The sequence below is a fragment of the Micromys minutus genome (assembly GCF_963924665.1).
Source record: "Micromys minutus genome assembly, chromosome: 10".
Taxonomy (NCBI): Eukaryota; Metazoa; Chordata; class Mammalia; order Rodentia; family Muridae; genus Micromys; species Micromys minutus.
Genome location: NC_137979.1, coordinates 36,652,500 through 36,680,424, shown reverse-complemented (window position 1 = coordinate 36,680,424; position 27,925 = coordinate 36,652,500). Strand labels below are relative to the sequence as shown.

General features: G+C 45.9%; 1 protein-coding gene across 6 annotated transcripts in view; it reads left to right on the top strand.

The window, feature by feature from the left end:
* Window positions 1–24,128, top strand: part of MSI2 (musashi RNA binding protein 2) — a 351,755-nt gene extending 327,627 nt beyond the window's left edge. Inside the window, exons 11-15 of one of the 6 annotated variants that reach the window (XR_013975169.1) lie at window positions 53–115; window positions 3,401–3,450; window positions 15,232–15,386; window positions 17,061–17,132; window positions 19,510–19,572. Coding sequence is in view for 5 of the 6 variants with exons in the window: in XM_080923209.1 (XP_080779335.1) it covers window positions 53–115; window positions 15,178–15,386; window positions 17,061–17,102 (314 nt within the window). In the remaining variant the exon portion in view is untranslated. Of the gene's footprint in view, window positions 1–52; window positions 116–3,400; window positions 3,451–15,177; window positions 15,387–17,060; window positions 17,133–19,509 lie in introns of all 6 variants that reach the window. The other 5 variants (XM_080923211.1, XM_080923209.1, XM_080923212.1 and 2 more) reach the window with 5 other exon arrangements.
* The last annotated feature ends 3,797 nt before the right edge of the window (window positions 24,129–27,925 follow it).

Here is a 27,925-nt window from a genome sequence, read left to right as displayed (position 1 = left end):
GTGAGCTGGGATCCACAGTGGCTCTTCTGACTCCACCCCTTTCTCTCTCCAGGCTTCCCAGCAGCAGCTTACGGACCAGTGGCGGCAGCAGCTGTGGCAGCGGCTCGAGGATCAGGTAGGAAGGTGTGCGGGGCAGGCGGCTCCCAGGCATGCCTCCTATGCAGGGGAAGGTAAAAGCCCTGCCAGTCTGTGTGGCTGCGTCTGTCCAGCACTCCTCTCCCCATGGCCCAGGGGAGGGGCGGGAACAGGGAGGCATCACCAAGGCCCAACCACCCTGGGAAGTTCTTGCAGGAGTCTGTCGAAGTTAGGGGATAGCAAACCTGAGGCAGAATTGTGCTCCTATGAACAAAGAAAACCTACCTTTCTCTTTGACTTTGGACCATCCTGTCTCTTAAATCCAGCTTCTAGAAATTCTGGTCACTGATGTCCTTGGCGCTGGCAGGTTTAGAAGGTTCCCTTTCTTGGGTATCTGACCAGGCCAAAGAGGTAGAAAGCAGACTCCCTCTCCTGCTAAACCTAGCAGGTGGGGTTTTTACTCTGGCTCAACTCTCAGAGCCCTTGAGGCCAGGTATGAACCACTCCTTGAGGGAATCAAAGGGATAAGGCCTGCTGTGGCCTAAATCTCTGTTGCCCCAGACCCTCTTCTGGGTCACATAGCTCACCAAATTGGAACTTTCTTTTCCATGACCTTTGGCTTTTTAAAAGATCTGGAGCCCCCCAGTGGCCAGGGAACACTTTTCTAGCAATACTGTCAGGTCCAGCCAGAACTGGGGTATGTCACTCCACTATGAGTGCCAGGGGCTTCCTGCCATGCACTGGGCACCCCTGCTGACAGCTGCTCTCTCCTTGCTCCTCCCTCCACTGAGCTACTTGGTTCCAGGCTCCTTTACCCCTGCCCTGACACTCTGCCCCCTCGGGCACGGCTCGGGAGCACTAATTTAACAGAACTAGGCTCTGAAGAGAGCAGGGCAGAGTGGGGTGCTGGTGATGATACCAGGAAATGGATCGTTAAAGGCCCAGAGGGCAAATGCCAAAAAACCCAAACTGGTACCATGAGGCTCATTAGAAAATGTCAGAGAAAATCCGTTCCATGCAAACTGGCACTGCCTCCAAGCTACAAAGGATTCCCCCCCCCCAGGATATCCACTGGAGTTTTAGGGGTGGTCCGGGTAGAGAATTAATTGAGGTGGGGGCTGCTGAGGGGCAGTTTGCCAGAGAGCTTGTGATTGGCAGGCAGGCTGGGAAGCCCAGATAGCTGGGCACTCTCAGTTTCCACCCGCTCTAGTCTGTGAAGGTCCCACCTTGCCCTCTGGCGAGTGCCCCTTGGTGTTCCCCACTCCCAGGCCCTACAACAGGTGCACAGTTGCATCCTGTCTTCATGTTTCTGGTTTGGGGGAATTTATTACGAATGCTTTGGGGAAATGAAAAAAAAAAAACCAAAACAAAATAAAAAAAACAGAAAAGCCTCATTCCTGCCTGTGCCTGGGAGGGGAGAAAGATCAAAAGAGCAGTCTTGAAATTTGTGAGTGTTGTTTGTTTTCTCCGATCAGTTTCTTTCTTTTGATAACTTGGATTATGAAACTAAACTTTAACCCGAAATTAACCCTGCCTCTCTCCCCACCCCACCCCATCCCCTTGACTTCATGGCAAGTTTAAAGGGCAGTATGGGATTCTTTGCAAGTCTGAGAGCCGTCCCCCCCCCCCGGGCTGTGCCCCCTTCTGCCACTCTCTCTGCCCATGCACAGACCCCTCCCCCTCCTCAGCCAGGCAGGAGCCCCACTCACCCATTCCTCTAACTCCTAACCCTCAAGGTCATCTCCAACCACACATTTTGTTTCCCGGATCAGTGGTGTTTTATTTGTAGCCATTTCCATCGGGAGCCAAACCTCCCACAGGCCATCAAGGTCAGCCATGTTCATCTCTGCACTGTTAGTGAATCGTATTCAGGAGGACGCTCCTCGAACCCCTGCCCACCCCAGCCTGGGCTAGTACAAGGAGTAAATCCTCAGTTTGAGGTACCCACCCAAGGGGAAACCCCCAGCACTGCCTAGTATCTGTAGGCTTGGGCTGTGCCCACCATAGAGAGAACATGGCCCAATCTGTTTATAGAGACCAGGAAACCCAGCCCAGAGCCCCATCTTTGGACTTGGACCAAAGCTGTCAAGTTGGGGAAGGGAACTCTGCCTTTTTCTTTTAACATATTTTGGCCAGTAGGGGGACTATCACCTTCTCTCTAGAAGATGACCCAAACTCTGAGCCTGGAAGGTTGGCCAGTTAATATATCTTTGATTGGCCCTTCATTGACAAATACTCTGTTGTGAATTGAGAAAAGCCACACATCAGCGTATGAATTACACCAGGCCCCATAGGGTTCCCAGGCACTTGATCCAGATTTCCCTGTGCCAGCTCCTCACACCTTGCTTCACTTTACTCCCAGGTCTTCCCCAAAAGCTGTTGATGCCCCTGCCCCAGCCCCTTAGAAGCCATTGATCACCTTCCCGGAGCCTGGTACCACACCTGACAGTGACTACAGACTATAGGAAGTGTGTCTTTGTTCCAGGGACTCCTGGACTTGGGTTAGGGATTAGACGTCTTACAGAGGGCAACTTTTTTGTTCATTTTTATCTAGCCCCACCAGTTTAATTCTCCCTCTCCCCTTACCCCTTTGTTTTGACTCCCCCCCCCCCCCATGTTAGGAAGCACCTGCTGAGGGCCATGGGGTGGGAGGCAGCTTGGATCTTTCTCAGGGTGGCGACTTGTATCTGTCAGGGCTGTGGTATCGAGGGCAGTCAAGGGGGAGGCCTTGAGTTTCTGCCTTGAGCTAGCCTGCCTACCTTTTCTGACTTCCCCCAGAGGTGAGCAGGGCACAGGCCCGGCAGGGGACCTCCCTGCTGACTCCTAGATAACTTCACTATCAGTGGTCACGTTCCTTTCACGTTCACCTGGCAGTCTGAAACGTCATCTTTTCTTGTGCTCAGTCGAGAGTTTGTTTATTTTGATTGTGCTCATCCAGTTCCAGCGGCACCACCCCCATCACGCCCCATCCCAACACAAATCCGGTTGGACAGTTGACACCTCCCCACCCCCACCCCCAACCTGAGGGGAAAAAAATGGTACCAATTTTCAGGGTACTTTTATTTTGGGATGTCCTCATTGGTGGGTCTGTGCATTACACTTAGAGCTTGCGGAGCACCCCTCCCCTGGTGTCCCCCACCCTCCGGCCCCAGCCAGGACCCTTACTGTACTTTACACTTGCCAGCTCTGTTACAGTCTAGTGACATAAGTTCCTGACGGTGGTGGTGAGTGTGAGCAGTCATGTTTCTGTTGTCTTTTCTCTTGCTTGGTTGGGGCTGCGGTGAGAGAGTGTCTGAGGCATACTTTCCCGCCTCTCTTACACTAGGACCTGCACACGTCCTCTCAGACACTCTTCTGAGCACGCTCAGCAGGAAGGTTTGTCCACACCTGTTAACTCTCTCTCTCAGTGTCCAGCTTCCTGTTAGTACCAGCTGGTTTGCATGTTTTGCTTGTTCAGATGAAACAGTTCAAGAAACAAACTCATATCCAACTCTCAAGAAATGTCTCTTTTTTTTTTTTTTGTACACTTTACGTTTTTCTTTCTTTCTTTTTTTTTAATCAGTTACAACTCCAAAACACCTGTTGTCTAGTAAAACATTTCACACCTCCCTTGCCTGTTCTTAGATTGTATGTATCTGTGGGACTGAACTAAATGCATGCACTGTAGTAGATGTCCTGGTAGCTGTAGCTATAGTTGTAGAACATGCATTGTTGAGTTGATATTACAGGGTCTCCGAAGGCGAGGCCTAACACCGCTGTCTGAAGGGTAGCATGGGGACCAGGAAGAGAAGGGCTTCCATGTTTTCAATGTCGCCAAGGGCTTGCTTGGATCCATGTTCTCGCCATCAGCCACCACCACCTCTCCTCACGCTCTCCACTAGGTCACCACCCTCAGCTCTAGCCTGCCCAACGAGATCGGTGTTCACTACAGTGAAAGCAAGGGGAGCCAGAGTTAGAAGGAGTCATCCTGTTCTTCTGAGTTCTTATCTTTCCCACACTGTTCTCGACCAAAGCAACAGATCCTTTCTTGTTTTTAAGGCCATCAGCCCGCCTCCTCCAAGTCCAGCTTTTCCTTCAGGGACACAGGTCCCTATGAAAAGATCAGCCTGTGTCATCTGTTCCTGTGGGTGGAGGGAGGTAAGGTGTGGTAAAGAGGAGGCTGAGAGCTTCAGCCCTTGCAGACAGCGGGTACATCTGACTCTAGATGCTGACCCTGGCTCTGAGTGGTGATGGCGAAAGGGGCCAATAGCATGAGTAATGGCCCATCATCCCTTGTGGTGGCGACTGGCACAGCTTCTTAGGGAAGACAGGCCTGAGACCACCACAGGAGAGCCACCTGTTCCTCCTAGGACTCTCTAGAAATGTTTTTCTGGAGTGAGCCTTTGTCCTCCACTTGGGCAAGCATCTCAGGACACTCTATCTTTTATGCATGTATAACAAGCCATAAGGAACACCAGAGACCTCAGAGCTTTTGTCCCTAACTCTCCAAGACCATATGAAGTAAGGACAGTACTTACTACCCAGAATCCGCATGTCAAGTCAAGGTGTGCAGTGGCTCTGACCAAACCCTATAGTCAGATAGGGGCAAAGGGCAGAATCTGTAGGATACACATTATCTTTGCGTCTTGGGACACAGATTCAGGAAAAAAAGCCACAGAGCCCATAACATCTTCAAAAGGCTGTGTCATGATAGAATGAGATAGAAGCCTCATGGGGGTTCGGGGCCTGGAGGAGGAGTTTGTGATGCTCTGGCAGTTAGAACATGAAAGAACGGAGCATGCACCAGGCCAGACAGAATGAGGACACAAAGGCTCCAGGTGGAAAAATCTAGGAGGAGCCATCCTTCAGCGTGGTCTCCCTGGGGACAGGGGAGGCAGGCAGCAGAAAATGGCCGAGATGAGGCTTCAATGCTGCTGCAGATGTAAACTGGCCTAGGGCTAGCCAGTAAGACCAGCAAATGGGAGCAGAAACCAGAGAGCAGAACCCCAGGCTACTAACCTGCATCCTGCATCCTGGGGCAGCATTGATACCTATAGTCTAGAACCCTCAGAGTTCCAGCCCAGAAGGCAAGTGGGCAGACTAGAATGCCTACCACAGGCCTGTGAGGTCTTTCCTAAACCAGCAGAGGAGGTTAGGGTCCAAGTAACTGGCATGGACATCCCAGCCCTTCTGAGATGGTTCTGGGTCTCTGAGGCGAAGCTCTCAATCCCTCCCCTGTTCCCACCTTATCTCCCATCTGGAGGACATCCTACAACCTTCATTGAAAGGACATAAGCAGAAATCTTGTGGCTTTCAATCGAGTCCCTGTTTCTGACAGTGTAGTCTCTGGTCTGACAACGACCACCTGCGACTTCATTATAAAATGGGGAAATGAGCTTGGGAGGCTGTTTAGTAAAGTACTTGCCACACATATATGAGGATCTGACTTCTGAGCCCTAAAATTCAGAAAAGCCAGATTTAGCAGACTGTGACAGCACGTACCTGTAACCCCCAACATTACGTGGGCCAACAGGCAGATCCTGGAGGCTCATGGGACAGCCAGTCTAGTTAAAACAGTGAGCTCTGGGTTCAGTGAGAAAGCCTGTCTCAAAAAATAAGATAAAGGAAAATATCTGACATCAACCTCTGACTTGTACACATAATCACACGCAGGTAAATACACCTACATGCATGCACGACACAGAGTGGGGGTAGGGGTGGATCAGTGTGTGCCTTCATCTCTGGGAATAGCTTTTCTGCACTTCTGTCAGCAAGATCTGATGGTAGAGGGGAAGTGGGAGACACAGGACAGTTCTCTGCTTTCCTCTCAACCCCGTGTTAGCAAAGACACATGGGGGGGGGGTGCTGTGACCTATTTGTGGGGAAAGTCGTGGAGAGAGCCTCTCTTTAGGATGCAGTCATATCTGTTGCCATAAGTAGAATCAGTATAGTGGCCAGAGGGAAAGAAAGGTATGGCCCATTGGGACCATGCTTAACTAGACTTAGCTCACCCACATGGTGTTACTACAGTATTCTATACTGTAAGTTACTGAAAGTTGCCTGAAAGTTACTATACTTTCAGGCCCTGGCCTGTGTTCTGAAGAGCACCTATTTTCCCAGGTTGTCATTAAAAGTTTCATTTCTAAGGGACCCAGGGCTTTAACCACAAAGACTGGCAATGGGAGTTAAGTAACTTCACGGAATCTAATAATGTGCACAGGTTCCCGACGCTGACCTCGGCTTCATTCACTCTCCAAGGGCTTTCGGACCAGCTCCATTGAGGACACAGTACATCAGCTCCAATCAATAATTTTGCAATAGAAATACCATGCACTTGATAAATCAACTCTAGAGCAATTAGTGACTAGCCTGAAAGTCCAGACCAAAGTATAAGTCAGTCTAGAAGCAGATGGAGTGGAAGAATGTTAATGGTCTTTAAGTCAGTGGAATGTTTTTTAGTAGCTGACATGTTCCTGGCTGTCTTTTAAGTGGGTTGGACATCGCTTGAGTACTGGCTAGAAAGCCCAGGTCCAGCTGTCAAGGAGCCTTCTGCAGAAAAGGTAGTGGTTCTCTTGGGTACTGCACAAGCAGAGAGAACACATCAAGCCTAGAGACCCATTCCTGTTGGTGGAGGGACTGGGGGTTGTAAGAGCCTTGAAAGGTGGTCACTTCCTAGGGTTGACAAGAGCCATCGGAGGCCATCTGTCTTTCTCAGAACCACCTAAGAAGGATGACCTGGGCAGGCCCAGAGCAGACACACATCTCCATTTTACCTTCAGTGACGAGCAAAGTGTCACTGGGAATGTCACCCCCTCCCACCTCCAGGAGGTCAGTTCTCATTCCTTTGCCCTCAAGGCAGCCTCTGCCCTCTTCCTTCTGCTGGTCCATTTCTCATTGTTCTTGTCTGGCTTGGACTAGTAAGAAGTCACACCTGGTGAACTGAACATCTCAAAATACACATCTGCTGGAAGTTTCCTTAAAGAGTATCTTGTTAACAAGAGAGTACTAGAGACATTCCCCCACTTTATTAATACAATAATAATAACAACAACAATTCATCAGTAGTTGCTTGCATTCTGAGTCAAGTGCTGTGTGCACCAAGCTCAAGCACTATACCCCCACTTAATTTCGAAGCCATAAATGGGTGCTATCAGTTTCCTTCCCATTTAGAGATTACAAACGGTGGCTCAGGGAAGAGATAATAGCTTATCTGGGGTAGCAGTGACAGGATTTGAGCCTGTCCCATCAGCCCGTGCGCTTAGCCAGCTCTGTACCTGTCTAGCGATGGCTGAGCCAGACTGCAACTTTTAAATACTCAACAGAAAGATGCAGCTGTTCCCACTCAATTCTTCCTATCTTTAGGGGAGGCGATAACCCAAAATCATTTACAAGTGATCTCAGGAGGCTCTCTCTGCATTTCTGCACCTGCTTCTGTTGTTGGGACTCAACAGCATGGTTCTGCCTGGCTGATCTTTGGCTGACATTTTGATTTGGTCTCTGCATCCATTTGGACCAGTGTCAGACAAAGGAGACCCAGAAAAGGTGCGGTCCAAAAAGAGGGAGCCAAGTTAAAGAGAACCTTTAGGTAAAATACAGCTGAAGGAAGTTAGTCACTGTCCGAGGTGATGGATAAGGGTGGGAATCTCTGTGTAGGCAGACTTCTCTGCAGGGAGGAGTCAGCATTCCTTTTTATGCCTTTCACAAACCGCATCTGGAAAGTGGTTGGAAAACACTGCCCAGCCCTAGACCAAGGAGACCATTGGCCGTCCAGTTGCTGCGGCTGTGCTTTGGACCAATGGTGGAGAAGGGGGTGTGGCCACAGGCGCAGCTGAATCCTTGCCCAATCTTCTTTCAGGGAGGCTTGGGCACCAGGTACCATAGCAACTGCAAACAGGGGCTCATTTGTTTTGTAGATGAGTAATTACTACACAATTAAAGAAGGCTAAAAATAAATGGGCCCTTTGTTCCTGGCTACTTATTAATATTAATAAAGTGGTCTATCCAGGTCCATGGCAAATAGTGAATGCCCCGCTTGCGCCTGGGTGCCTGTGGTAGAGACTGATGTGTGAGGAAAGCAGGCCAGCCCTGTTTCCCAGCCATCTTTCTTTCTGGAAGTTATTTCTGACTATGTCTTAGAAAAGGGTAGGCTTCTCAGGCCTTGGAGCGTTCAGCCTTACAGGTACACACAGAACTGTGGGTACCCTGGAGAGTTAGTCACAAAACTAACCGACCCCTCCCCCACTAGAGAACAGACAGAAACACAGCAGAAAACCACATGACTTGGAAGAAACTCCTTGTTTCTCTGTGCTGTCTTTGGCCTCATTTTGTCTATTTAATGCAGAAAAATACCCTTTAAACCTTCCACTAAGGTGTAGCCCCTGAGGTTTCAGGGTCTACTTCTGCCAGCCTCTTTTTCTGTTTGCCTGTCTTGAAGAGCAAACTCACCATGACATGCCAGGGGTCTCACCGAGTTTATAACTTCCATTCCCTAGGTCTTGACCTTCAAGGTTCAAATAACTAAAAGGAAATTGAAACCTCCAAGAGGTGCACCCACCTTCTGGAGGAGGAAATGCCTTGTGAGTGAGAAATAGCTCAGAAGATAAACCCACAGGAGGACGGGTGGGGCATCCTGGCCTCTGATTCCTGGCCCACATCTGCCTCCACTAAATGAGGATTTCAGTTCAGACTTACAGTCCCCAGTAGGTCCCATCAGCCCGGCAACTCTGTATTGCTGCTTTGTCCAAAGCTCCTGATCCTTTGTCCTCAGAGACATAAGCAGTGGAAATGACAGTGGCTTAAGGGTAGCGTGCAGAGAAAGCCAAGAGCAACCCAGTGACAGGAAATTCCATGGAGGTGTGGGGTGTGCACTTGAGAACAATCAGCCATCGAGTGCAGGATGCATGGCAGTGTGGCAGGCCTCTGTTTACAGTTAGAGTCACGTTTTCAGGATATCAGATTTCTAGCCTTAAGTGTGCTTGGTGGGAAGCTTTAGGTTTCTGTGGTTCTGTCTTTGCGAACAGTATTCATTAATAGCCGAAGACCTGGGGCTAAGGGGGCTGGGGAGATGGCTCAGTTGGTAAAGGGCGTACTGTTGCAAACAGGTGGACCTGAGTTCTGATCCCCAGTGCTCACATAACAGCAAGGTACAGCTGCATCTATAATCCCAGCACTCACGAGGTAGAGATAGGTGGATCCCTGGAGCTGATTGGTCAGCCTGTTTAGCCAAATTGATGAGCTCTGAGTTCATTAAGAGACTCTGTCTCAACTAAGGTAAAGAGCAATAAAGACATTTGACAATGGCCTCCACACGCACACACATACATGACACACAAATTCATTAACAGAAGACCTGCTAATCTCTGCTTAAGATTAATCAAGCTAGCCAGCCTTAAGATTTGTTGCAACTATGCTGCATGCTGGAATCACCTGGGCTTTTTTTTTTTTTGTTTTGTTTTGTTTTTTTAACACCCCTCATGGCTAGGCAATATTTCAAATCCATCAAATCAGAGCCTGGGGCAAGTCAATGTGTAACCATAGTCTCAAGTCTTGGATAGTTTTACAACTTTATACCATCCCTGACCATGACAGGTACCTAGCACCCTCCAAAAGGAAGCAGGGGAAGTCACCAGCCTAGGTTTAGTGTTCCTGTGGGCTCAGGACTCTTCTTCCTACCAGAGCCAACAAGACCACCATCAAGAATAGCCCTAGGAGGTTCTTGTCTCCTGTGGTATGTCTCTCTCCTTGAGGCCAGGCTGAAATGAGGGGTAAAAAGTTTAGAACAACTGTAAACAGGGAAGCAGTTATACTCCTAGACTGGCTGACAAATGGGAGTCTCTTGCTAAGGTTGGAGTTTGTTTGTTATTAAAGACCTAATTAGGAACATGAGAGGGAACTGAATGGCTCTGCGCTTGGTTAATTAGTGACATGTATTTGCCCGCTTTGAACTTCAAGGACACAGAGCTATTACTGCTTACATCAAAAATGGATTAAACTCCTGTGCCTTTGCAATCATTAAAGACGGACCACTCAAGTGGAAAGCCTTTTGTACAGGTCCTCAGGGGAGTATGCCCTGAGCACCCTCCTCACCCACCATCCACCACCCACACCCAGCTGCTAGATCCCCTGGTTCCAAGATGCTGTTAGATGCGATTGGGTTGCAAATGCCAATCAGCCATAAGGTGTCCCAGCTTCCCACAGGAACATGTAGAGTGAGGTGGACTTTGAGGGCTGAGTTAGTTCTCTGGGGACCCCCACTATACCCAGGCTCTTTTGACAGGGGTGAACATCTCAGTAAGGGCTTGGCCAGGGCTCCTCCCACTTACTGACTCCCAACACTGACTGCATTTCTGCTTTTTGCCACAGGTTCTTTGTTTTGTGACACAGTAGGAGGTGTCCCAGTCATCAGCAGAGATGAAGTCCCCTGTGGCTTCATAGGCACCATCTGACCCCAGGGAGATACCTGGCTAGTAAGAGAGGTGTCTATAGCACCAAACTGTGATTCAAGGAGGGGCACCTTTTGGTATTTTGGTCCCAGACCCTCAAGGGCTGGACAAGGAGACAGAGGCTACGTGTTCGGCTATTGAATGACTTATTGCAACATCTCCTGGGTACTGTTGCTGTGAGTGGGTTTCCTTCTCTGTTGCTCCCTTCAAACTCTACCCAGTGTTAGACAATATAGAAATACCCGGACTTCCATGTCTTTTCCTGGACCCACAGTAAGGATACTGTGATTTACATCGTTTCTTTACCCCCCAGAGAGTAATTCCAGTCTTGGCCCAGCCCTTCCTTACCACAGGTAAACAGAGCCACATACAGATACATGGCGGGGGAGAGGAGCACACACACACACACACACACACACACACACACACCAGCCCACTTTACAAACTGGGGAGGGATGCCTGGAAGGCTCTGGCTGAGCATCCCCAGGTAAGAGTCTGCATTCCCAGTGCAGGTTGCTGGTCCAGTTTCTGTTTCCATCTCTAAGATGAGATAGGAAGGCTTCATTGGTTCAGTCTTGAGCAGCAGGAAGCTTTTCATCTAATGTAAAATACCTCCAGCTCTCATTTGAATACATTGCCCTTGCTTTGTTAGCCTTCTGAGGTATAGCAAGTGTCCCCACTTTTCATGTTGCTCCCCCCACCCAGTCCGTTTTTTTTTTTTTTTTTTTTTTTTTTTTTTTAGGTCCATAATGATTAAATTCACCATATGGAGGGATTGAACCCTTTTGTAATCACCTCCAGGTCTGTATGGCAAGTGGATTGCATTTTCCTCTATTGGATTTTGCTAAATGTGCGTACAGGACCTGTGTGGGGCTCTGCATATATCTGATAAGTCACAGAGCCTTTTCTCCTTTACATTCTCACAGCAGTCTAAGGGGCACATTACTCATGTGTCACAGATAAGGACACAAGCTGGTGTCAGGGTAGGGCCAGGGTCAAACTCAGGTCTTCTGACTCCAAGTCCAGTGTCCCCTCTCTATCCATTGTACCTGCCTCCCAAAGGTACTTCCTGGACTGGGAAAGGCCGAGAATGCTAGGGATCAAGTGCAGAAGGAGGAACCACCGTAGATGACACTAACCGCACAGTAGTCAAGAGGCCCTTCCTTATCCATGTAAAGAGATGCTATATCCTTTCTTAGGGTTGGGGGACCATCCCTAACCCCTCCAAATGAGTTTTGGTGGCCAGAGAAGGGAGCCCTCCGTTTCACAGAAACAACTTTTACGGGAACTTGACCTTTTGCCTGCTTCTTTGCTTCTTACAACTCACAGGAAGAAACCCTGTTATCAGGTAGACAGCCAGTACAGCAGGAGGAATTGAGCTGATTCCCAGACAGAAGGAAATTCTTTGTCCCAGCGACCTTCCTGCTACCAGCAGGCAGTAACAGCTACCAAACATCTGTCCCTATCCCTTCCTGAACAGGTCCCTAAATATACAAACACATACACAGAGAGAGATAGGTCGTTTGCCTGGTGACCTTATTACACTATCTGGGGTGTGGTTCTTAGAAACAAGTGTTGACTACGGAGCTTGAAGGGGCATCTCTCTTCTGTAGCCAAACCCCTATGGGCATAGGCTCCATTGTCCCTGGAGGAGGGGTGAGCCTAGAACTAGGTGCTTTATTGCCTGTCCACTGTGCCCTCTGGTGAGGACTCCGCAGCCAAGTTTTCCACCCTTCACAGGGATGCTTGCTGCATAGCCTCCAGCTGGGCTGGGCTTTGGCAGAGCAAGTACATACTCCAGTGGAACTGGGGGTGGCAGTAAGCTATGTTCTAGCACAGTGCCTCTCTTCCCATAGTGCTCTTACTATCACTTGATGCAGTATGACTGAGCAGGGGGAAGGGGGCGCTGTAGGCCTAAAATGAGCTTCTTGTAAAATTCCCTCCAGACTACCAGTGCCAGGCTTCCAGGTGCACACGGAGTCAGGAAAGTTGCCAGCAGTGAATAGTAACAACCCTCCTGCCTTCTAAGCCTTCCATTGAGGGTTGTCTGGACGGCATTCTTCCATCTGCCTGCTGCCTCTGTAGCTGGATCTGTCTTCAGGCGTGAGGCTCTCCTGCCTTCTCTTCATTGCCAGTCTAGTGTCTTCCTAGAAATGCATCTTATCAGAAGAGAAAGAAGCTGGGGAAAGAAAAAACTTCTCTCTCCTTCTCTCTCCATCTTCAACTACTACACTATCCCAACCCTGCCCCATCCTCTTGCCCAAAGTCAAAGCTAGTTCCTTCTGTAGAGGGAGGGGTTGGTGCCTGGGTAAACCAAGAGCCTACTGTCTAGCTCTTTGTGTTTCCTGAGCCCAGAAGAAAAAGGTGTGGTCCACCAAGATAATCCCACCGTTTGTGCCTCCATGAGCAAGAAGGGACACGTGCAGTTTTAATGCTCTTGATTCAAAAAATTCTGCTGCTAGTACATTTCCAAATAAGCAATTCACTTGCTTTGAGCACCTCCCCGCTTCCACCTTTTCTCCTAACCCACTGATTTGATCATCTTGTTTATTAATTTCTGGCCAAATGCTTCAAAGGGGCACATCCTGCCCAAGGGCGTCCAGAGGCAACAGTCCCTCTTTCCTTTGCTGAGTGAGGCAGGAGCCAGGCCCAACATGGTTTGGTCCACTTTGGATCTTGTGTCCCCTTCTCAAGGGAGAATCAGTAATCTCTTTCCACTCCTGTGATAAGTGCATGAAAAGAAATAATCCACTTACATGATCTTCAAAACCACAAGAGAAGTGAGGGCCTCCAGCGACAGGTCCCCGGGCAAGAGGGACTCCACTGCACACTTCAGATGTTCTTGGCAGCTGTTACAGGGCCAAGGAAGGATGCCACAGAAGTCAGGAGGGGGAAGTGAGCCTTCTACAGCTGAGGACAAGCAAGTTTCTACCACTCAGACTTAGTTTCTTCAAAACATGCTAGCTAAGGTCCGGCAGGCTCCTGAAAGTTTCAAAATCAATAAGAGCTTGCTTTTATGATGGATATATTATCTGGAGTTTTGGGATTGGGGGGGTCCGTTTTTGTTTTGTTTTTTAATATATTTAATTTTATTTTCGATGCTTTGGGGTGAGGGTGTCAGATCTCCTGGAACTGGAGTTGTAAACAGCCATATTGGTGCTAGGGATTGAACCCAGGTCCTCTGGAAGAGCAGCCGGTACTCCTGACCACTGAGCTATCGCTCCAACCCCTCTGATTTTGTTTTTGTTTATTAAGACAGAATCTCAGTGTGTCGATGGCCTGGAGCTTGCTATGCCTCCGCCTCCCGAGTGCTGGGATTAAAGGTGTGCATCACCCACCACCTAAGGCCTATGATAGATTTATTTTTTTTAATAGCAAATAAAGTTTTATCAGGATATGAAGCTGAGGCAGAATTTACCTGTTTGATAGGCGGGGCCCTCACTAGGAAAGTGTGGTGTCTTTGAAACAGGCAGATGAAACCTAAGGTAGCAGCACCTTTGGCCACTCCTCTCCCAGCCATAGTCTCTGGCTATGCGGATGCTGGGTCTCCCTCAGTAGGCAAGGTGCATTCTAAGCTTTTCTTTTCCTCAGTCTGGAGTTTCTGCCCCAGATAATGTAACCCTAATGCATTGTGGTCAGCTGCACTCTCTCAGCCCGTTCGGTTAGTGTGTTCTGTATTCATTACTTACCTGTTTTTGTTTTTTTAACCAAAGGAAAACAAGTTTAAATCCCCCCCTTTCCTTCTCCTTCAGGAGGTGAGTGTGTGGGTACCCTGTAGGTCCATTAGCAGCACCCCAGCCTTAGCCAACCTTCAGGTTACCATTCCCACCCCATCCCCTTTCTCCCTTCATCCCTTGCTCTGCACCCCAAAAGAGGACTCTGCCGCCTTCATTACTACTGTTACGTTAAGATGCCTGACTTTCCATGACATATCCCATCCTCTGACCACTTCAGTATTGCCAGTTTCCATGCAGGGTATAAATGGAGGGGTGGGAGGGTGGGAGTAGCCAGTGGGGGTGGGGAGAGAAGGGGAGATACAGAATGGAGATCTTTTTATTTTGTCTTTAAAAATCCACACACAAATTCGCCATTTAATGGATCCAAAAACCAAGAGAAACGGAATGAAATATATACACACATGCATACACACAAAAAATGAATTCAAAATCCCGTTCCCAAAGATTTTTTTTTCAACCACACAAAATTGCTTTTGTTTCCTGTCATGTTTTAATATCAATATTAACACAATGTGTAGTCTAAAACTAGTTCCTTTGTAGTTTGCATGGGATGTGAATGCTGTCTCAACGTGCCCAAACCTAGAAGACTGCATGAGCGTCAATTCAGATGTGAAAAAAAAAATCTCTCTTTCTCTCTCTCCATATATCTCTATTTCTATTGTGATAACCTGGTGGGTAGTGAAACACCTCCGGTTGGTTGCCATACTGTGTTGAATGATCGTTTTTTTTTTCTTTCTTTCTTCTATTTCTGGAGCTCCAAGCTTCTTAGTTGATAGCCTGGGCTGAGTATTCTTGAGTCCCTGCTGATGTTTTCGCATGGCCTTGGTTGAGTGTTAGAAGTTGGGCCTCAGCTGTTTTTTTTTTTTTCTCGAGTATTTGGCTTGTAATGGTTGGTGCATGCCTGGCTTCTGGCCTCATACCCAGCTCTATTCTCTGCACACCAGTCCTGAATAGCTACAGTGCTCAACCGAATTTTGGCGCGCCCGCTTCCCCGGCAGGCTCCAACCCGGCGCGGCCCGGAGGCTTCCCGGGGGCCAACAGCCCAGGACCTGTCGCCGATCTCTACGGCCCTGCCAGCCAGGACTCCGGAGTGGGGAATTACATAAGTGCAGCCAGCCCACAGCCGGGCTCAGGCTTCGGCCACGGCATAGCCGTAAGTACCTGCCTCGCTGCCCTTCTCCTTCCTCACCAACTTCACACAGCCCATGGGGAGGAAAGACCAGAGTTAAGGGCAGAGGAAGAGACAGGGTGACCTCCATCAATAGCAGGCCAGCTGAAGCTTCCATCTGCTGGCCCAGTCATGGAGCGTAAGGTATATGAACAGCTCTGTTGACCTCTCCCATCACATGTGGTCTTTGCAACCTTGAGCCACTCAAACAATCTATACAAAGTAAGATAGGACGCCTTAAAAACTTTTTTTTAAGCTAGGTGAGAACGAGCAGAGATAGCCTAAGTCATGTTCTGGCATATGGTAAGTCCTCATGCCATATCCCTCACCTCAGCGGGCAGAGTCCCCAGAGTCTACTGGCGTCAATGGTGCCTGGAAGGTGGTAGGGGGAGCTCCTTCCCAGGCCATTTTCTTTGCTAATGTTTCTTACAGCCCCCAGGTTCCAAGTAAGTTTCTATTTTCATTCTTTAGCTGCAGCTCCCCAAAGGCCAGATGCATTTGATATCTGTGATGCTCTGTGGTTCTATAATCTGACTAATCCAGGCAATGGAAATTTGCTTAAGAGATTTGCATGCTGTTTTCAGATTGTATTGTTCTTTGCCCTCCTGGTGTGTGAGCATGAATGTGCCTGAGCCCACTTGCTGGTGTCCCCTCCATTTTTGGAAAACTTGGGCCAGTCTCTGCCCTAGCCAGGCTCAGTCTTTTGGAGGCAGTTCGGTTCTGAGTTGAGGTGGGAGGTGTCTGCTATCCCACGTTACATCCTGCATCAGAGACTGTATCTGGGAGAAAACAGGCAAAATGTATCTTGGGGACCATGCAGGGGAAACCAAAGCCATGTCAAAAGCATGGGGAACCAAGGCTACTTCATTCACACTTCCTGGCATTGCAAACACACACACACACACACACACACACATACACATGCACACACACACACACAATTTAATACATTCTCACACAGACACATATTTGTGCATGTCAGCCAACTCTGGCCTGTGATTCTTGAGTTCTCTTTCAGTTCTGTTCCAAAGCCAGTATTACTTGAATCAGTAGTTTGATGAGTCTAATCCCCTCGGATCAACTATCATACCAAATCCAGAACATCGTTATTCAGCCCGGAGCTGCATCAATTTGGGGGCCCGTTGATCAGCACTCAGAACACAGCTCATTTCCATTGTCAGCAACTAGAACACACATCCTGTCTGTTCCTGAAAACCTGGATCTTGGGACCTTCCCACTGTGATGTTATTGCTGGAACAATCACAGGCCATCACTGTTAATCACCACCCACATTTCTTCCCCAAAATTAATCTGTTGAGACTGAGGACAGAGATCCTTGTATTTACCCTGTGGGGTTCACGGCCACAGTCATGGTCATTTGTTTGAGGCATGAGCCCCACTTTCCTACCCACTCACCCCTCAGAGTCTGGCTCTTGGTTTCCCTTGGGAACCAGACAAGCTTGGGTGGGGGATCACTGGGCAGGAAGGAGGGGGCTGGGGCCAGTGTCACCCCAACTCCCCATGGCACGGTGTCTCAGAATTACATATTCATGCTGGCAACCACTGACTCTAGTCCTAGAGGTGATCTCCTTTCCCAGGATATGACAATCTGTTCCCATGTATAACGCACTGATGACCTTAACAATTGTGCAATTTTAGGGACCTTTGATTGCAACGGCCTTTACAAATGGATACCACTGAGCAGGTCTTCCGTTGCCATCCCGCTATGAGGTATTACCGTCTCTGCCGTGCGCCTCCGCCCTGCCCGCGTGTCCGTACACATATGTGCCCTGCTCATACGTGTACACACATGCACATCACATCACATCTCTTTCTTTTCTCTCTGGACCTCCTTTCCAAGGAAGTGGGATCAAAAAAAAAAAAAAAAAAAAAAAAAAAAAACCAATGTCTTTATTCTCTTATTTCTTCCTCCGGCTTTTAATCACGACCCTCACCTGCCTCCTCCATTTTGCTCATTTTGATTTGGTTCTCTTGGCTTCATTTCTGTATCTTCTCCACCTTCATCTTTTTCTTTCTTGAGTGGGAAACTGGAAGGTGATCTCATTTTTTTTTTGTCCATTCCAGGAAGGATGGAGGCAGGTAAATTGGTCTTGTGCCAGTCATGGGGTTCGGGGATGGGGAACAGGGCCATTCTCCAAGTCCTGTGAACTACCCCTGTGGGTTGTTGAGGCTCTCAGCCAATGGGGCTTGTGCAGCCAACCAGCCTGACTCCATCTTTTAGTGAAAGGAAAACATTTTTTTTTTTTTGCCAGTTAACTATAGAGTAATTATCAAGATTACCACACGAAAAGCAAATTAAATTAACAGCATCACCTGCCTAACGTGAATTTGGATCCCTGCCAGTTTCTTAACCTTTTAAACTGAGCTCAAGTTAATTAAACATGTTTAAATCACTTTGATGGGAATCCAGAGGTGGTGGGGAGATGGGAGGGAGGTTGGGCAGGTAGTGAGCAACCCTCTTACCATATTCTCCAAAAATGACTGTCATGCTTGGGAAGAAGAGTTCCAGGCAGAGGGTTGCCATCCTCATGGAAGCCCAAAGTCTGTCCTGTGCTGGCATATAAATCAGAGGATGAGATGGCCAGTAGTGTGTCTCTTTAAGGGAAGGTGGCGGCTGAGGCCTTGGCATAGGTCCTACTTGGGAAGTGCCAATACTTTTCACTCTGGGGGCTGGGGGAAGGAAAAGCCAGCTCTGGGTTTGACCTCTCTCTTGTAGAGGGGAATCTTCTAGCCCTGAAGCAACCATGACTCAGTAGACCGGGACCATTTGACAAACCCAGTCGAGTTGCGCTCCACAAATCTTTTCAATCCTTCCCTTGTTGCTGCTTGACTAACTCTATTGGCTCTCCTAACCAAGTAAACCCTGTGTTTGAACATTCCAATCCCTTACCTCCATTGCCCTCCATCACTGGCCCGAGCCAACACCACTAACAGTCTGAAAAAGAGCTACTCGCTACTAATAAAGCTGGGTCCTGGGGCTCAGGGCCAGTGAGGCTCCTCTGAAAGCCAGGAGGGCTGATAGGGCCAAGAACTCTGAAGGCTAAAGATGGCTACAGCTGTCTAACAAAGACTGCCTAGGCACAGCAGATCCTCTGGTGTCCAGCCAGTGTGTCTGTCAGTATCTATTCCTCACCCACGGCACCCCCTCCTCACAAGGCCACCTATGACCTATGTCATCCAGCCCTAAGACTCTGTTTCCACATAAGGATAAAGTAGCCAGGAGAGCAGCAGTTCAAAACCCACTCCTTCCAGTCAAGCCACATGATTGCACGGTAGCTGTGGAAGACTAGGCAGACATATCCTTTGTCTCCAGCAGAAGTGATTCTCTGACATGTAGTTACCATGCACAGAAGAGCCCAGATTCATAGGCCATCCAGGACAAGCCATTTAACAAGCCTGAGTCCCGGGTGTGTTTTGGTTTTCTTGAACCAGAACTGGTTATTTGGTTTGGGGGGGTTGGTTTGGTTTTTTATTGTTGTTTTGTTTTTAAAAGAGTTCTATCCATCCCTCAGTATAAAATCTCTTAGTACAGATTCACATTATCAGTTATTAAAAGTTAACAATAGGTCTCTTCCCACCCCTTCTTTTTTTGGGGTTTTCAAAATAGAGTTTCACTCACTGGGTAGCCCTGGTTGACCTGGAATTCACTCTGTAAACCAGACTGGTCTCAAACTCACAGAAATCCACCTGCCTCTGCCTCCCAAATGCCTGGATTATGGGCATGCGCCACCACTGCCCAGTTGGCAATTTTTTTTCCTTTTAAACATAGCTCTGAAAACCCAAATTTGAGCAGAAGGGGGTTTTGTTTTGTTTTTATCAATGTGTGATTTGACCCACTAGTGGAAACTCATAGTGACTCCATCTGCCTCCATGATCTCTGTCAGACATGGCCTAGATACCTGGCTTACCAAGCTAGGAAATCAGCCATTAGCCCAGCTATTTTTTTTATACACAACTTAGTCCTTTGACAACTATAGTTTTGTAGTTGAGACCTTGGCATGAGCCATATGTGTGCCTGACATTTCTCTTCTCCCTCCCACCCCCACTCTGTTCTCTCCGGGACGCGCCTGATCTCCCTGCAATACAGAGCATACCTGGATGTCCAGGCAAGACTGGGCGAAGTTTCTGAGTGGCCCTTTGTTTAGGTGACGTCCTCAGACCTGGATCCCCACCAGCCTCACTCCTCATCCCAACCAGAGGTGGCACACTTGGATTGAGGGTTGACACATCTCATCACACCCATCTGCTATCTGCTGTGATATAAGACAACAGCTTTTAAACGTGTATATAATCCATGATTTTGGTTTGGTTCTGTTTGTTTTCCTTGGTGGTTCCCCTCTCCTTCTCCTTCTCCCTTCTCCTTTTAAATCTCCCTCAATCACATTTGGTAGTGATTTTTGACTTAGTCTGGTAGTCACCTAGCTCAATATCTAGTTAAAAGCTAACCATAGTGTACTTGTTATATATTAAGGAGTTTTTTTTTCCTTTCCTTTGTTTTCTTTTTTCCTTTAAAGAGAATTTTTTGTTTCGTCTGAATTCTGTTCTTGCTTTTAAAGGATGCTGAGATGGTGATGTTACTCTCCATTTTTGGTACCAATTCTGAGACTGTAAGACTTTCACCTGGGACTTTAGCACACACTGAATTGAAGTTGTGAAATGTGGAGCGGGAGGTGGGCATAGACTATTTTGTGTTGTAGAAGTGACATACAGTTGGCTGCTTAACAGACTCTCTAGCAGTTCATTTTTGTGACGTCTCTTTGTTAACCTAAGTATATCTATTTTCGGCAATAAGGTAAGGACGGCCATGTTTTGAGGGTCCTCCTTTTCTATGAGTGCTTTTTCTTTTTTCTGTTCAAAGAGGTCATATTATAAGGTTTTTTGAAATTGTGAATTCTAAAAAACAAAAAACAAACAAAAAATGCTGTAAATATAATTCCATTAACTACATAGAAACTATTAAGAAAGAGAAAATCAAAAAATATTTTTGTGAGGGAGTTGCTCCCAGGCAGTTAGGTACCCAGGAAGGAGGGGAGGGACCCTTGATGAAGCCGGTACTACAACAGAAGAGCATCCTGCTGCCAGGGCAACCCGGAACCCCACTCTTTCCCTGTTGGTGTGATAGACCTAAGACCCACATTAGCACCCTGCCAGCCCACCAGCCTCTCTGTGCACAGCTTCAAATGTTATGGTCTAGCTAGATTTTTATTTAAAATATGAAAAACTGCTTTTCCCAAGATGTTTTTTAAAAGAAAAAAAAAGCTACAATTTTAATATTTGACATATTTAAAGTTTCAAAGCACACCTGTTTTGGCTTAGGGGAGGGGCAGGGTGGGGCATTCTTTTTCAGTCTTAATTTTTAAATATCTGATCATTTTATATTGTCCGATCATTTCAGCACCTCCAAAGGGTCCTAGGATACTCTGCCTCTCTCTTCACCCTGGCCCCTGCATCTTGCCCCTAGACAGGGAGCCGGGGGGGCCAGGCGTGGATAAGTCTGCATGAATACACCCTTTCTCCATTCACTTTCTATTTACAAATTAGGAAAGCAACCTTTCAGTTTATATATATACATATATATATATGTGTGTGTATATATATATATATATATATATATATATATATATATTCCTTTTTGATACCTCAGTGCTGCAAGTATCATCAGAGAGGCTATGAAAGAGTTTTGTGGTTTTTTAATTTATTTTAGATGTAAACAGAATTTTAAAAATAAAATATAAACATCACTGCACTGTGACTGGTGGGAAAACTGACAGCTTCCTGTTTGCACAAGTTTGACATTTGGCTGTTATAATATATGGTCCTCAGTTGGGGAAAGACACTTAGGATGAAGGATGTTTTTTAATTTAACTTTTTTTTTTAAAGAAAAATATTGGTGATAGGTCGGCAACAGCAACCGTAGGAAGTACAACTCAGTAGGTAGCATTAAAGCATACTGTAGTATGGAGATATATTTTTTCTTTTTTAAAATGTGATATTGACATTTTATTAATATTTTTTAAATTGTTACGTTTATAAATTTGGTACTTAAGGCACAGCCAGTATGAGACACTGAATGCGACATTTATTACAATGAACTGCTGCACTCCTATTTTTATAAATTTTACTAACAAGTAGACTAATGTAGACATTCACAGACATGATAGCGCAGAAGCATCTTCAAACAAAAAGTTTCCAAAAAGCTGATTCAGGAAGGACGGGAAGAAGCCTGCTCCCGTTCTAGTTAAGTGCAACTTTACTTTATTTTATTACTTTATTTTTTACGAAAAAAACCATGTTCTTGTTTTTAAAATAAAATGCTGGGTTGTTTGGTAAGATTTTTGGGTGGCTTTTGTTTTGTTTCTTTTTGTTTTAAGTTTCCAAACAACCAAACTAAGAAAAATGCTGGATGCTTTTAAAATATAATATTTGCTCAAGTCATAAAATAACAAAATAGAACTTTTATTTTAAGAGACAACAAAGAGAGACTCGATTCCCAGCAATTCAGTGTCTAGCAAGGGGATTAATTAATTACTCTTTGTCCATGTTGATGATGTCCTGTCCCCAGCCCTGCCCATCTTCCCTAAAGCCCCGTCACCTCATAGAACGCTCTTTGTTGATCACTGTCTGTTAATAATGTATAAAATGGCTATCTTGTAAGTGTGCTGTCTTGGTACTAGTGTAGTGACTTTTTTTCTCCTCTTCTAGTACATATTGATAGGTATAACGTAATTAAGGTTTTTTAAAAAAAAAATAGACATAGTTATTCAGATTTAGGACCAGTAAGGATAGAACTTTCTCTTATTTATGAAAAGAAAAAATGCTAATAATTTGGGGGCAGTTTTTTCCTTTGTTATTATAATTATTATTATTTTGCCAAGTTCAAATTTACTTTTATTTTTGCTGATTTGATGTGGTTTCAACTAACCCAAGGTCTCACAATGTTCAAATGCCGGCTGACTACGGCGTTTTGTAGGTCCCTGCCCCCCATCTGTGAAGGGGTGTGCCATACTACCTTAAATGCAAACACTAGATATGCAAAACTGGATTTTTTTAATTTATTTTTTAAAAGAGGGAGGCGTGGTATATTAAAATGATTTTACTAAGAGAAAAAATATTTTTTTAAGGATGCTCAGAAGAAATTGATAATCTGTGTGAATATGTTTTAGATGTTTATATACATTTTGAAGAGACCCAGTAGCCCATAGCACAAATCTTGTGAACATCTGATATGTTTTCAAGTGGCTACCTAGGTTAAGGTTCATCATTAGTACCCCCACCCCACTGCCACCTAGAAGGCCATCTTAAACAATTTTTGTAAATTCTTTGAACACTGATGTCCATCTTTGTCTTTGTTTCAGTTAAGCTCAATAGCGAATGTGGGAGCCCAACTCTCACCTGCCCTGGGGGAGAAACCCTCTTGGCTAATGGCTCTTTCCCGGCATTATTTATAACCACCAGGGGACTCTCTGGCTTCCAGATCCTTCTTCCTGAGACCCCAAGGTCCTCTCCTCCCAAGAGGGGAGACGGAGCAGCAGTTGACTCCTGGTCCCCTTCCTACTTCAGCCTGGATGTGGGGCTGGTGGAGATGACCGAGCCTGGGTCTCCACCCCAGGAGCCTCTGCATGTGTGGTTTGTGGCCTTCTTCCCACCCATTGGGAAAACCAAACAGCCTCACACTCTGTTCCCCATCGCTCATTGGCTTGATTCAAGTGAACCCCCAACCAGCCTTTGCGGGTTTTTGTTTTGTTTTTTTTTTAATCCTTCATAACCATTCTCTTAATTTGAATTTGTAGCTTGGGCTTTAAGGTAGCATGGCTCAATTGCTGTCCATTTAATGTTCTGCTGCACAGCAATTTTTGGCCAGTGAATGTTACACACATCTTGCTAGACTAGTATAAAAATCATTGGGTAATTGTTGGTTCTAATGACCTGAAAGGTGTTTAGTTTGGTTTTTGGTTTTTGTTTTTTTTTTTTTTTTTTTTTGGAGGGGGGATATTTTTCTTTCTTTTTTTTTTTTTTTTTTAATTTGAGAATTTGGGAGGATATTTTTTGGTTCCAAATTTTAAAACAAAATTAAAAGCTATTTTGATCTTTAGTGCAAACTAGGGCTAGGGACATAGCCTCCATCACCGAAACCACACGGCTTCGCTCTGCCATCCACGCACCGCAGCAGCATCTTCAAGAATAAAGCAATATAGTTTACTACATTTGTTTAATTGAAGGTCAGCCATGCTTTTCTGTATTATATTGCATATGAAATTGTTTACAAAAGAAACACTAACTCATACTTTTCTTTCTCATTTGAAAGTGACTCACAGGGACAGAGGAAAATTGGAGGGCAGGGGAGGGAGGGAAGAGGGATTTTTGTTTGTTTTTCTGGTTTTGTTTTGCTTTGTTTTGTTTTTTCTTGAATATGCTTTACTAACCTCCAAGGAAGGCAAAACCCAGCCAGAACAGACAGAGACTAGAGAAGCAGGGCAGGCTGCAGGTAAGCACACTGAACAAGAGACACTGGCAAGCTCCTCCCACCTCAGCTAGGGCAGAAAACAAACAGCTCAGCCCAGTCCTGGGCACAGACACTATATGGGCAAGGCTGGAATTGAAGCAATACTTTAATACTGTTTAAGTTGTTTCCTTTTTCCTTTTTTTCTTTCACCAAAAAAAAAAAAAAAAAAAAAAAAAAAAAAAAAAAAAAGAAAGAAAGAAAAAGGTAAACTAAAATACAAAAACAAACAAAAAACATATAAATAAAACTCACCCCTCTCTGCGAAACAACCATAATTCAAACATGGCTATTTAGTAATCAGAAGGTATTGTCTCAGACAGGATTTATTTCCGGGAGGCAGGGCATGGGGGGAGGGGAGCGGGACTGAGAGACAGTTCCAGAGCCTCCATGGAAGGCTTCTACCGCTGTATTCTGTATATACTGTTACCACCCTGTGTGGAGTCTGTGAGTGTGCTCTTGAGTAGCGTGGGCTAGCCAATCTGCCATTCATGGTGTTATAAACTCGGAATTCCATATGTGATAGGATGCAAGTCTAAGCGTTTCATGTGGACATAAATGTATCTAAATAAAACTTCCCCTAGCACTGTGGCTGACCTCACCCTTACTTTTATACTTTAGTATGAAACTGATGAGAACTTTGGTAGTGAGTATTTTTTTTATATATATACATACATATGTATCTATATATATATATATATAAATATATCTCAAGCATCTTTCAGGTCTTTGTGTGTGGCTTTCTTAAAGCCCTGTTATAAAAAAAAAAAAAATTACTATGTGGATGGCAGTCTCTCACATCACAGATGTGGAAAGTATAATTTTATATTTGTATTTTCAAATAAATAAGTTTGTGAAAGGTTTCCATCCTCTACTGTGGTCCAGAAATCAATGTGTTTGTCTGACAAAAAAAAATAATAAAATAAACTGTTTTGAACAGAGTCGTTTAGTGTTCTTGCATTTGCAGAGGCTGGAGTGGGCAAAGCTGGTGTTGGGTTTGATGTGTCATTGTGTCATACCCGACAGCAGGAACATTGGTCATGTGGCCTCCCTCAAGGAGCCAACTCTGCAGAGTGACCAGGAGAGGTAGGATGAACAAGCATGCCTAGAATCAGGTAATAAACAACAAAAGGTGCACATGACCTGTGGGCAGAGCCATGGTCCTTGGTGATCACAGGGCCTAGATGGAGGAAGGGTGCAGAAGGAGTTAACTTGTCCTGCCTAGCACAGGTGCTGAAAGGTTGTCTGGGAGCATGATCTCTGCCCTTTAGGACTTCAGAGTTGCCTTAATAGAAATCATTAGAACCACAGACTAATTATACACAAAGGTGGATCATGGGTAATACTTGCTGCTCTCTCTCATTATAGAAAGAGCAAGAACAGAGGCCCAGCTCCTCAGGGGCAAATCCATGTCTCAGTAGTAACGGATAATAGCTCAGGCATGCCTGAACCAGTGACATGGTTAGGGGGCCCTGGAGGTAAACAGCTTGGGCTAAGAAGTTTATACAGGATGAAATGTGGGCCTGAGAGTTTCACAGTAGCTGCTTCAAGGGAAAACAAACAAACAGACAGACAAACAAACAAACAAACAAACAAAAAAAAAACCATAGCCCCATGTTTTAGTTCCTAATTGCTGTGAAAAGACACCAAGACCACCAAGGTAGGCTGATGTGGTGCTGGAGAAGGAGCTGAGAATTCTACATCTTGATCCAAAGTTAACCAGAAAGGCCTACCAAGAGCATTTAAGACCTTAGTCTGTCTCCACAGTGACAGACTTCTTCCGACAAGGCCACACCTACTCTAGCAAGGCCATATTTCCTAATGAAGCCACTCCCTATGGGTCAAGCATTCAAACCATCACCTCTCCTGGGACATTGTTCTCTTGTGTCCCTCTAAGTTTCTGTATCCTGCTTATCACTTCCTGTTAAGAACTTTAATCTGGAGCAAGGCCCAGCTCCCCTGTGACCACAAACAGTAGACATGTCCACAAGCCCTACCTTGTTCCAAAACAGTGGGAGATGTGAGCAGCTGAGCAAGCCCTAAGAGAATGTATAAAGAGCAGATGTAGCTGAGTGGGTATGTATTGCTGTCCCCAGCATGGCTGGTTTAAGGCCCATTGCATCAGACCTACAGAAACTGGGAAAGCCTTTGTCTGGCCTGAGTGTGAATACTGGCAGCATGTAAGAGGGTTTATTAATAGGTGGTCAGTGCATGCAAAAAAACTAGGCACTACAGCTTTCTCTTCAAGTTCAAATCCAGTCTGCTCATCCACAAACAACTCCTACGTGGTTCAGCTAACTCTTCCCCCTGTGTGCATATAAAGATGCTGAGGTCAGGTTGTTGCTGGAATCAGTGCCCCTGCATCAGGATGCACATGACCCACCTGACCCCAGCTTTTCTGTATCCATGTGCATTTTTTTAGTGTCTGTCCTCCCTTTGTTCCCTCATGGCTCCAACCAGGTTTCCAGGAGTAAGTCTTGCAGCACAGTAGGATAAAAGCATCAGCCCTGGTATCCTACAGAGGCTGAAGATGAATGAGAACTGATTTTAGCATCCAGGAGTTCTGAGCAGGATGAGCCAGACTCCTGAGAAAGTCCATCTGAGTATCTTCCTCACCCACAGTGCTCCACTCAAAGGATTTTGAGGTCTAGCCCAGGAGCCTAAACAGAGAGGAAGCCAGCAGGGTCACTGGTGCTCCAGCATCTTCCCTCAGTGTTAAAGGCTGGTCACCCATGGCCTTACAACGTTGAGTGTCCAAAGGACAGGAAACAGAAGCCATCTCTCCAGCCCATAAATTAACATTTTAAAGGGAACAAGAATTCAAATGTTTATGTCCGACTGAAGAGATGGCTCAGCGGTTAAGAGCACTGACCGCTCACCAGAAGTCCTGAGTTCAAATCCCAGCAACCATATAGTGGTTCACAACCATCTGTAATGGGATCTGATGCTCTCTTCTGGTGTGTCTGAAGATAGCTACAGTGGACTCAAGTAAAAGGAAGGCCATACATGCACACAGTAAGTAAATTAGAAAAAGTAGTTACTTGGATTTGACACCAGAATAGTGGGGACAGATGGTCTCTGCGAAGAACAGTGGGGATGGAGGTCTCTGCAAAGAATAGTGGTTCCTCTTCCCTAGTTATTTACATTTTAAAAAAAATTTTTTACTATAAAATATTGTTTACCAATCATTAATAATGTCATAATTTTTAAAACTTGATTAGAATAAAGCTTATCTCATTTGTCTGTAAAATGAATGAATGAATTAATTAAAGGGAGGGAGGGAGGAAGGAAGAAATACCTTTTTTAAATGCTTATGTCATACACATTAGAGTTCAAAGGTAAAGGTACCCAACAGGGTGTCCTATAAGACTCCATCTTTTTGTTTGTGTTTTATGTTGTGAGACAGGGTTTCTCTGTGTATCCCTGGCTGTCTGGGAACTAGCTCTATAACCCAAGCTAGCCTCGAACTTGAGAGACCCATCTTCCTCCTGAGTGCTGTGTTAAAGGTGTGCACCACCGCTGCCTAACTTTTTTTGTTGTGTTTTTTGTCTTGTTTCTGTTGTTGTTAGTTTTTTGTTTTAAGACACAATCAGGTTTTTCATTTTGATTGTTTGTTTTTTTTTTTTTTTTTTTGTTTTTAAGACACAATATTTTAAGGGTACTAGAAGGTAACAAACTCTAGCAACACATTAAAAATGTAGAGACATTGGAGAAGTTCCTAACATATTCGCAAAACCATTAAGAAGTAGAAAACTAGAATGAACCAAAGGGCACTGAGTAGTTAAAGATCTAATACTGGAAAAATTGACGAGACCCAAAGAGGTACAAATGCAGGATCTAGGGTGTTAGAAAAAGGATGAAGGGGGAAGGGATATGGCCTCTGGAGGTGCGGTGAGGCCTGGAGGCGAGGGGGGATGCCTCTGGGGGATCCGTGTTGGGAATCCCTTCCCCCAAGGGACCAGCCATGAGACAGTATAGTATAGGATAGAGTTTATTTAGGTCA